This window comes from Puntigrus tetrazona, unplaced genomic scaffold (assembly GCF_018831695.1).
Source record: "Puntigrus tetrazona isolate hp1 unplaced genomic scaffold, ASM1883169v1 S000000130, whole genome shotgun sequence".
Lineage (NCBI taxonomy): Eukaryota > Metazoa > Chordata > Actinopteri > Cypriniformes > Cyprinidae > Puntigrus > Puntigrus tetrazona.
In genome coordinates, this window is record NW_025047807.1 from 1,005,620 (window position 1) to 1,017,724 (window position 12,105).

The window sequence follows — 12,105 nt, forward strand, 5'->3', positions numbered from 1 at the left end:
TTTCTAGCAGCAGCGCCTGTATTTATATTAGCTGCAAACCAGTTTCAACTGTACATTCCTAATAGGTGAACAACTCTTGGCCGTGGCCATGAATATTTCAAAGCTTACAACAAAAATCAACTACCAACGGTGAACACTGCCATATGTGCAAAACATTTGAGTAATGATGCCCGAGTTATGTTTTCAACCCCAGAGCATATAGTTATCAAAATGTTTTACTCTAATATAACTCAACGTGATATCAATTACTCCTGGGGAAAAGCAGAAACACAGCTGCCGACATTCTTCATTTGCCGTTAAAAATGATGGCTTTTTCTATCTAATGTCATTCTTCGGGTCCGTTTACGAGCATGAGGGTTTGATAACATTTGGTGAAATGCATAATCCATCAACTAATCCTCATTAGCAGGTTGAACGAAACGATGCAAGTTCATACGAGCAATTTCGTGCAGAAAGTTAAGCTGGAGAGCAACGCGGCGCATTCCACCTGCCGCCTAACCAGAAAAACGCCCGAGATTTTTGTTTTTATTTTATGCTGATGGTATCAGAGCTCCGTCTTGGCAGTTCCTTCCGATGCATTTTTTTTTTTATGTTTTCTTAGCTGATAAATGATGCGAGACTGTTCGAAAGTAAACAAATCCGCCGTTTGAGGACATTGTTTCGCCCCCCCGATCTCGGCCCGAATGGTTCGGGAGGATCGGCAAAATCGTACGACACACACGGACACAACAGGATGTTTAGGATCAACGGAAACGCTCTAGAACAAAAAACCGTGCATTTAGAAGAACTGTCAAGCCTTCTTCACCGGCAATTCCAAACAGATGAGCATAATAATCTCTCAGCCGTCGCTGCCACAAAATCAGCATGGAATTCACATGAAAGATTCCCAGTGCAGCTTTCCACCCATTCCAGATTGTAAAAGTAAGTATTTTATAGCAGGTGTTGGTTTGAACACAAGGGCCAAAAAGCCTTTTGTCGGAGGCTCTCCCTCCAGCCGTCCGCCGCTTTGTTTCTCGTCCCTGATAGCATCAAGTCAAATTTGGGTTCGCATGAAATGGCTATAAAACAAAGAGGGAAAGTCGATCCATTCCTGGTGCGAGGAGCAACCGCTATTATCTGGGTCAATGAGAACGAGAGAAAGCTTTGAAGTTCAGCCGCAAATGTTGCTTGGACCTTCTTGGTAATTCTCTTCTACGATGCCGGTGGCTTTAGTCATACGTACGATGCAAGACAAAAAGTATGGAAGCCATTTCGACAATGGAATAAAACATGAAAAAAAGGTAATGAGGTAAGCCAATTCTGCCTTTTTTTCTTGCGTTCCTAAGAAAAAAGGGAGAGTATAGTAAAAATTATGAGACATCGACGCATTATTTTGAGATATTCAAAGATTTGAGATATAAACGCAGATTTATTAGATATAAAAGAGATAATTGCAAGACATAAACTCAGAATTGTGAGATGTAATTATGAGAAATATTATGAGAATAATGAGATATAAAAAGTGTTATATACTTAGAGTTACGTAATTGATTCTTGTAATAAAAATGACAAGATATAAATTCCAAGATATTGACAAAGAATTATAAGATACTAATGCACTAACTGTGAGATATAAACTCAGTACAGCGAGATATAAATGCAAAAAAATGATGAGATACTCAGAATGAGATATTATGAGATATATTAGTCCACAATTACAGGGTATCGTGAAATATAAACTCAGAACTATTAACATAGTTTTGAGTTTATGTGAGCTATTAACACAGAATTATGAGGCATTAACAGAATTGTGGCATATGAACTCAAAATTAAAACATAAATGTAAAATTATGAGATATTAAAGCAGATCTGTGAGGTATAAATGCCAAACCGCAAGACACAAACCGAGAAAAAAGTAAAAAGCCAATGGGAGGAAAAAAGCTGCCAGAAATAACAGTCAGAATTATGAGATAAAACGTTAATATTCATATTTTTTATTCCAGGCTTCCATACAAAAGTCTCATTCTTTATTCTTCTACTATTTTCCTATTTTATTATTTGAATTTCGAATGACTTCTAATTCTTATTCAACCATTTATAATAAAATATAATAATCCGATCGCTATGTCAAAAATGCTAAACAAATCAAAACCATTTGACTCATTCGTTACAGAAAGCCCAATCAGCGGTGAGCAGAGTAATTACGAGCAACTTCAAACGCTTTTTTTCTCTCCTTTTCAGAAACAAACGCAGTCATGCGCGTCCAGACGTTGCCGTGTGATTGGTGGCGCGTTTGATAGGAACCGACCTAAGTTCCTCGTTCGCTTCCTCTCTTCTAATTGTTTGCACGAAGCACAAAACGTTCCTCGGCGGAGGGAAGAGTTTTGCCGCCGCGGGTTATGAAATATAGCGGGGAGGAAAGAATGTGGATCTGAGAGTGTTTGGAATACGGTGCTGATGCTGTGTTCGGTCCCGTCACGAGCGCTCGGGTCTCGCTTTGATCGTGACGTCAGTCAGACTGTTCCTCGGAGGAATGACAAACGAGCCTGACGACGACACCGAAAATCCACTTTGTTTTATTAGGCCGCAGCGGCACTCGCTGACAAATCAACTAACAAACAATGGTTTAATGGGAGAAAAAAAAAAAATGTAAACAGTAGCACTTCAGTGGACAGACACGCTTTGAGATGATCTGAAGCATATGCAGTTTGTTGATAAAAAGCCTTTCTTCAGCTCCAGAGTAACGGTGCAAAGGAAACCAGAAACTGAAAAAAAAACACTTAGAGGGGACAATTAACACAAAAGTTAAGGATAGTTAACACTTTACAACTCTTATGTGTAAAATGGGATGTTCATCCTTTAAGGTTTTATCATTTAAATGTTAGTTAATGTATTAACTAACAATGAACAAAACATTTATTGCATATTATTCATCTTTATTCATGTTAATGATGACACAGTTGTTCGCTGTTAGTTTGTGTTCATTCAGAATGCAGTAACTGTTAACAAGCATTGATTTTGATAATTCATAAGTAAATGTTGAAATTAACACTAACTAATGTTCATTCTATAGGTCATGTTAGCTAAAGTAGTTAACTAATGTACTTTGTTAAAGTGTTATCTTTTTGTCTTGCTTTTCCAATTCAAATGTCTAAACTTTCCCAGAACAAGACGGATTTACTTGAGAATGTCTTAAAATATCAAAATATTGCTTCATAAAAAAAACATTGAATTTAAAACAAGAATAAATATCTGACAGTGTGGTCGGAAAAAAAACAAAAATGTTTAAATGGTAACACTATATTATGGTTACACCTATCAGTTGCTTGTTAGCATGCATATTACTAGAATATTAGCCATTTATTACTGATAATTAAGCACATAATATATAATGCCTTATTCTACATCCATAATGCTACCCAAAACCTAAACTTAACAACTACCTTACCAACAATTAAGGAGAAACAAATGATTTTTATTGAGGGAAAAACAGTTACCTATTCTAATGAGGCACAACGTTCATAATGTTCTATTCCATGAAAGATGAATGAAGAACAAGCTCATGCATTTCAGTAAATGACTACTTACACATTCTGTTTTATACCTCACACGAAAAGTAACTAAATGCTTTCAGAAGATTTAAAACATCGTGTCGTACGAGTGACTATTATGCCTTTTAAATGGTGCTTTTTGTCATTCCTGAGACTTGACACCATTCGTTTATATACTTTGTATGGAAGAGCAGCTTGAACACTTTGCGAAACATCTCTTTTTGTATTCCACGGAACAAAGCTAGCCGTGCAGTTTAATAACGACATAATATTTCATGTCATCTCTGTAGCAAAGCTAGCATGTGCGGCCGCTGCTGTGTGAATGATGCCATCCTGTGGATCCTCAACACTTTACATTGATTATTATTTTAGTGAGGTGTTGTGTATTTAGTTTACTGCTGAAACTCTGATGATGTGCGTTAATCCTAAACAAATCCACACACAGCATCCGTGTGACGGTTTAAAGAGGTTAGCTCAGGATCAGTCAAAAGGATGTTTCCATACTCTTTATTCGATTTTGAGATGACACTATCCCCATTTTTAGTTTTTAGATGAATGCACGTATGGTCTTCATGAATGCATACGTGTTTATTTTCATTTGAGCTGAAGAGCGTGTCGGTTATTTGCCCGAAACAACTGCCCAAAAGTTGCCTGCTTCACACTTGAAAAGCCTTACTTTTTGTTTAACAAGACCGCATAGCTGCAGTATTTGACAAACTGTGATGTAATGCCTGTTTCCACTCCACGTCTGCATGTGGCAACTGAGCTTCAGGATTAACAGCGCCGTTCTGTTAACAGCATTGCTACAACTCCCAAACAATGTAATCGAATGCACAACGAATGTTGACGCTCGGGCTCATCCGAAGGGCTCAAAACCTTCTCTTGCTTTCACCAAAACGCCACACATGACATCATGGAAAACTGGGAAGCCGAGTCTCTCTCTCGCTCTCAGAACGAGCCGGGAGTCCAGGGATCCATCATTCTAAAAATACAGTTTGTATCGCGGCATTCCGCAAATACTTTCATCTCTAAACCTTGTGATTCGAGTGGCATTTAAGCTGGTTTGATTAGACTATGAAGTGGAAAAGCGGAGCGCGCTGATATTTCAGCATGGATTAGTCATCAGCTGCTTCTAATAAAATGTTCAAACAATCTTGTTTTATCTGGCCAGGGGAGTTTCTTGGCAGAGCCGTGCTTTGCATACTTACCTATTTACCTGGTATGTATATTGGCAAAAATAAACGCTTTTCTTAAAGAGGAACATTCGCATTTCGAGATAATGAAGGAAAATGATTAAACGGTTTGTCAGAACGTTTCATAAAGTGGTATGAGGTTATCAATGACCCCTTGTGCTTTTGTACTGTTGCAGTTACTCCGTGGGTCTGTCTGCAGGTATGATGCTGTGTTTTGCAAACAGATTTGTGATGTGCAGAGAGAACTCGAGATATATACGGCTGCCATTAACCTCCATCCCGGGTCACCAGCCGAAATGTTGCATGCATGCATCTCAAATGAGTCTCTGATTTCATGACTATAAACGTCACTCATGTTGTCAGCGCATGTTGATAAAGCAATAAGGCACTCAAAATAAACATTCGCTTTAAGTTCACATTATGTTCATTGCGTAAAAACGTGACATTCTGAAATTTTTCATTATTGCATAAAAGCAAGAATATTTGGAATTAGTTCTGCACACCGTAGAAATGCATTTGACATTTTGACTAACTTCATTCTATCTGTTGCATGCATTTTAATGTCACACTAAAGTACAAGTATACATACACAATCAATGTTACTTTTGCACAATTACTTGAGAATTGCGACTGATAAATAATAACAGCTGCCGTCCATTGACTGATGTTTAACATGGCAACTTGCAAGACACTTGCAAGTGTTCTTAGCTTTATAATGCTAAATTAAATGTCAAGTTCTGTTCTGGTGTTATTGACGCACTCACCGTTTTTGTGCTCTGTGTTTGAGGAGGGATGAAGGTCAGGCTTCCTCATGATGGACTCATGATCTGGAGTCTGTTGACTGCTCTTCACTGCATTCATTGCCCAATCAGCTGCCGTCTGTCCAGGCCAAAACACACATCAAAACACGGTCATATTCAACATGTGAGGGATCATTTCGCTTTCACACAACCGACTCATAAGTCGATCATAACATTACAAGACCTTTTCAGATGACAAACATGTTCAAAGATTTTTAATTCGGTCAGTGTTTATTCACCTCGGCGTCTTGAATGGAAAAAAAAGGAGATATTTAGCTTAAATCTTAGGTTTATACCTTCAACATAGCCATTTACTGGACTATCTTTGTCTCCACACTCTTAAAAATAACAGTTCTGTTTTATGTTGATGGTAACATCCATGAAACCACCAAAGATTCATTATCGGGATCATTAAAATGTTCCACGCATTAAGAAAAATGGTTCTTCTGCGGCACAGCTCTGCAAACCTTCATTTTTGAGAGTGTAAGAAGCAGCTAAAGCCTTGAACCGAAGCCACAGAATGTGTTTCTGAAACAAACGGGACCTTTTGCTGTTGATTTTCCTTCAAATCTGTTTTAGCAAGCAGATATTGAGCAGCGAGCGTAGCGTTTCTGTTTGTTTATAAAGCACAAGCTCACTTAAAGCTCAACAAATGCTTCTCCTTCCACCATGACATTCATTTACAGAGTTCACAATGACAGACCTTAAACACAAACGCTCTAAATCCAGTAGCTTCGAGGGCCTCCACAACGCGTCCTCGTGAAAAACGAGGCCTTCAGCTTCCCTTCCACGAGCCAAGACTTTATACACCATCTACAGAAACAAACCGCATAGGGCACTCCAAACATACAGCTCTGTTTTCTTTAATAAACTGTGTTTTCAAAAGCACTTAAATGTCTGAAGGACATTAATTCCCTAAAAATGTCACGGCTTGTAAAAATAGTCATGTTATCAAAGCCACGCTGCCAATTTATTGCACATTCGACAAGCCAAAAAGCCACGGCACTGATAAAACCTTTTGAATCGTGGAGTATAATGATGTGCATGATGTATTAGGTTTATGTTTTACAAATAAAACCGGTTAGTCATGCTAACTCGCCAATATCTTTTACAAGTTAAGAACTTTTTCAGATGGGTTGCATTTCGATTCCTGCACCAACGTGAGGTCAAACCGATCCATAACTAATGAATATTTTGGACACAGAAACTTTTGATCGAGGGTCTCTAACCACACAGAATGAAGAAAGACTCTTAACTGATGGGCAGCCCTTTAAAGCCTCCGTCACAGATGCAATCCTGCTCATTATGTCGCATGCGAACGTTTACGGATGAATGGTGAGGGTTTAAATGCGAGTCAATGACAGTACAGCAGTAAAACATCGCTGATGAACTAAAGGCTATCGTGATGCATGGGATGCATGTCATAGTAGTGTCTGGTCTCAAGGCAGAAACGTACCTGGGTGCACTTTAACGAGACGCGAAATACGTACCAACAAGTACATATCACTACATTTTCCAAAAGAAATGAACACTAGAGGCAGCAAAACTCTGAGCTTGATTAACAAAGTGGAAATTTCAGACAATTACTTGTTGAATATCGTGTTTTGACTTCAAAGCAATATTAATATGCCGGGATGTTTGAAAACCGATGCCGAACGTTAGCGTCACACATTTCCAGCTTCATATCCGTGTGTTTTCATAGACGGTAGGTTTCCTCGGTAGCTCACGGAGTACAGAGATGTTCTCTGGTTCAAATCCCATGTAACTACGGTTCGACAAAACAGTTAAACCTGTCCATGGATATTTGAATTCTGAAATTCGTAATAAAAATGTACACGTATTGAACCTCTGTTTTTAGCGAAACATGCAGTAATGTGCGGAAAAACGGTGTCGCACAAAATATGCACAGCGGTACGTATTTTTATAAGACCAGGTTGACTAAATTAGTGCTGTAGGGGCAGAACATTTTATAAGTAATGTTTTGGTTTCTTGAAATTACTATATATGTTGCAACGATCATAGTACACATTCTGTGCAATATTTTTAATGTACATAGAATTGCGGTTTCGATAATAACCAGAAATGTTTCTTGAGCCGCAAATCAGAATATTAGACTGAATTCTGAAGGATCATGTGACTGATGCTGACTACAGCTTTGATCATAGGAATAATTTATATATTATTATATATATATATTTTACCCTGCTTTAGATCAAATAAGTGCAGGAGAAGAGAGATGTCTTTCAAAAGCATTAAAAGTATCTTGCCAGTTTATGTGTGTTTAATATTTATATAATTTCTAACATAATTCCTATGACAAAAGAATGACACAATTTCATTTATAAATTAATTTAAAGGCAGTTTTATGCGGCGTGTTTTCTTTTCTCTGTCATTTTTAATCTTTCACTTCTCCCACTTTATTTCAAACTGACCACCAGTTGAGTTGAGCGATTGCCAGACGTATGGGAGGTTTTCATTGCTTGTGTTATTTATGTTGGTGTTTCTCCAGGACTTCCAGGGATGAGTTTGTGAAAGAATTAACACACTGATGATTTTTCTCTAGTCATTGTATAACGACCCTGCGCTGCGTGTCAGAGTCGCTGCTTTCAGATTTCATCTGTCTGCAGGAACAATGAACAACTAATCTACAATTCACTTCATTATTAAAGGGCAAGATTTTCCCCTGGAACATTTTCATGGGCATTTTTAACTTTTATGAGGACATACTGTATGATAAGTGCATACATAAAATACTTTTCTTGAGTCAGCTAATTAATAACAATAAATTCTTAATCTGAGCAGTTATGACCAATAAAATCAAAACGTGAAATACAAAAGTAGCTCTAAATAAGGCGTTTGAATAAACACTCTTCTAGAAGAAAATAACATTTGTGAACAAGAAAAGAATATAAGTGAGACCTGAGATTTATTCATGCTTGTTTGAATGCAACATACATTTTCCAGCTATTTTTATTTTATTGACACGTATAGATGAGCCTGATGGAAGAACGTGTTTAGCAAACGGAATAATCAGAGGTCCGCTGGGAAAGCGATGAGGAATCTGTTGATGTGTTAGTAACGTGTCGTATTTACATACGAGCTTCTCCACAGTAAACAGATGCAGGGAAAGGTGTCGCAGCATGAGCCCGGTGACTTTCCAACCGAAGATTTGGCAAGATTTAGAGCTTTTGCCATTCTATAATAAACAACGGCATGGGTATATTGAAAATATTTACTTCATTCTGCTGTGTGACTTATGGCAACAAGGCCACTAAACAGAATGTCAGGAGTGTTATGGCGTCAGGTACCACGGCCTGTATAAATATTCTCTGTACACTTGTTTATAGGAAAACCCCATCTGGATCGAGCAGACGCACCGCTGACCTCCCTTCTTCAAACGGAAAATATAACACAAGTGTTTGCTGAAAGAACTACAGCGGTGCACTGTCACTGACAGACTCCACGTTCATACCTCATAAACACATGCTGAAGAACAATCCACGCAGAAACGTAAACGTCCATGTTCGTGATCGTGGTGTTCTCCAGTAGGACCTCAGATCATCTGAAGAGCTTCCCGAAAATGACCGGCCGACCAGCAATGACTCAAAAATTTGATTTAATAATAATACTACTACTACTACTACTACTACTACTACTACTATAATACTACTACTAATAATAATAATAATAATTACCAATTTATTATTATTAAAGTTGTCCAACTGATATACTGTCCTTTTTAAAAAATAAATCTGAAAGTATTAATGTGCTGTCAAATAATTAATCATGATGAATCGCACTCCAAAATAAGTTTTTGTTTACATAATATATGCATGTGTACTGTGTTTAATTTTTATGTATATATAAACATACACTTATGCATGTTTATATATTTAGATTATTATATGTTATATTATATACATATATATTTAATATATTAACAGAAATGTTATATACCCATATATACATACACACACACACTTGCATATACATGTGTACACTGTGTATATTTATTATGAAATCATTTGACATTTATTATGAAGTCATTTAATTATTATTATTATTTTCTTTTGGTTAAATGTCAGCAAAATGCAATCATGTAACAATGCAATGATTGAATAGACATAAGTATATACATGTGTGGATAATATAGTAAATAATATGAAGAATCAACCCCCGTATGGATAAGCATTTAAATTCAGTTTGAGACATTCACCATCTGAGTATTGAGGTTATTAATAGCAGAATGTGCTAAACATCAGAGCAAACTTTTTTTGTGACTTTACCTTTTTATGACCGATGTGGTTTAGTCTAGAAGGCCCTTAAAAGCCACGGATGACGGGCGACGCATACAGTCGTCTGGAGTGACTTATGAGAGATTAGCTATGTAAACTGCTGAAGTTAACAGGTTAACCATCTCAACAAAACACACACACACACAACACACAACTCACACGCCTGTAACACTGCCATGCTCTCCAACGAATCTGTGTGCATTTCCAGACCGAATCGTGTCATATTAGACAAACCCTGAACATTTCAAACAGATGGCTCCGTGTTACATGCCACTCTGGGCAAAAACCAAACACATTTTATAGTTGTAACGACTGAAACGGTTTACATTTCTGAGTTTAAGAATGTAGACTTTTCTTTAACCTGACCTTTTGTGTTATTTTAAATGATCCTTTGCTTAAGTTCAGCACGGAAATACTCTGGTACCCAGCCGGACTCAAACTCAGTGCACCCAAACTCCTACCACAGGCTGATTTACTCTCTGTGGGACTTGTATGATTGGCCTCAAGCACTTCTGTTCGCTGAAACACATGAGGACGAAACACATCACGATTAATCACAAATGTAAAAATACTACGCTTTACCTGTAAATGTGTTGAAATAAACAAATGCATGACAAACTAGTTTTAGTAAACAACTTCCATCAGGTATGAGAGATAATGCTTATTATTCCTTTAGGACTATTTTTCTGTTTTATTCAGCTATTATCAGTCCTCTATATTTGCAATAAAACATTTAACAAGCCATGTCGCTTTAAATCTCAGTAAACATTTACTCAACTATTATCAAAAGTATTTCTAAAATCAATACAACAACATTTTCTTGCACCTGCAGCTTCAGAAGCTCGGACCAGCTCTTTGTCTGTTACGAGGTTCAGTAGAAAGGGAAGGCCGTCTCCAAGCAGGGGTTGGCCCACAGCTTGGAGACCACTCTTTGAAGGCGCCCTAGGCATGAAGGCTCTCTCCACTTGGGGTGTTGCCTCCTCGTATGTGTAGGAGCATGACCATATGTCCATATGGCTGATTCCCTGTGGGTGATCCCATATGTGTATTCCCTTCTTCAGGACAAACTTGTGTCTTCCCTTGGTAGACTAATAATACCCCTTCCCTGGGTAGGACCTGCCTCAGAGACTGACTTTGTATGTTGCACTGCCCCAGACTTGGGTCAGTCCATATCTGTGTCTCCACATGTCAACTCCTTCGGGCAGGATACGTAGCATGCTTCTCTGGAAGGTTCACTATCACCATCATTACTACCAAACTGTAACAGCAAGGTCGAAAACCCTTCTTTTCTGCAACAGGAATGGCAGCTAGGCTATCTCCAGCAGGGATGTACTCACCTGTGGTCCCTGTGGGCGCTAAGGTCAGCAAATCTGCTCTCGGACAATGGAAACGTTAAGACCTTTGAATAGCATATGTCTGATATGCATTTGCTTGCCAACATTTGCAGTGCCTTAGGTTGTGGTTCAGGTTGCGGCGCTTTCCATGGACCCCAATCTGTCGTCACAACATAACTCGTAGTGACTGACACATAAGGAACACCTCGGTTACGTATGTTATCCTTATATGCCCTTGCCACAACCTTAAACTATCATTGAGTGCCAGGGATAAGTTCGCGGCTCCTCAACAAAACCTCATGAGTGGTTGCATCTTTTGCCCTTTTTTACCCGCACGTTCAGTAAGAGCTCAGGTATGCAAATACCACTAGCCAAATTTCATTGGCATTTTCTATTACACTGAAACCAGGCTCCGAACAAGACCGCAGTCGGTCATCACAACATAGTTCCCTTCATCAGGGTACAAGGGTAACATACATAACAGGCGGGTTTTCTGTGGCTTTGACTGGAATTATGTTCACTGGCAAAAGGCAACAAAACCAGACAATATTGACAACATTGAGTCTTAATTATAACACAATATTAACTTCTTGTTTACTCGACTGTTGTGTAAAATAGCATCACAGCAGTGGTGCAGATATTGGGGAGAAATAGCACTTTTGTTGGTGCGATATCGCTAAACTAAATCATAAGAGGGTGACAAATTAAGTGGATAGCCTTAACCCTAATAGATAAAAGCTGCTGTGTTCTTCCTAACAATTTGCATGTTACAATTTTCTACTCGGCTGCATCATGGATGATAAAGTGTTGGTTTGAGCATCACTCAAATCATCCGGAAATCAAGGGTGGCTTGAAGCTCTGTTGTGTTTTACTCTCAATTAAACGGATTCTGAAACTCTTCCGATGTGGTGTGTTTGTCTTTGTGTAAATTTCTCCCATTCCTCCCTGAAACT

The 12,105-nt window shown here is 38.3% G+C and overlaps 1 protein-coding gene across 1 annotated transcript in view; it reads right to left on the minus strand.

Moving 5' to 3' along the window:
* The window catches only part of myocd (myocardin), an 87,706-nt gene that overhangs the window by 37,623 nt on the left and 37,978 nt on the right, over positions 1-12,105 (minus strand). Inside the window, 1 exon segment of the mRNA XM_043230047.1 lies at positions 5,488-5,602. Within this exon segment, the coding sequence (XP_043085982.1) occupies positions 5,488-5,584 (97 nt within the window). The 5' untranslated portion in view covers positions 5,585-5,602.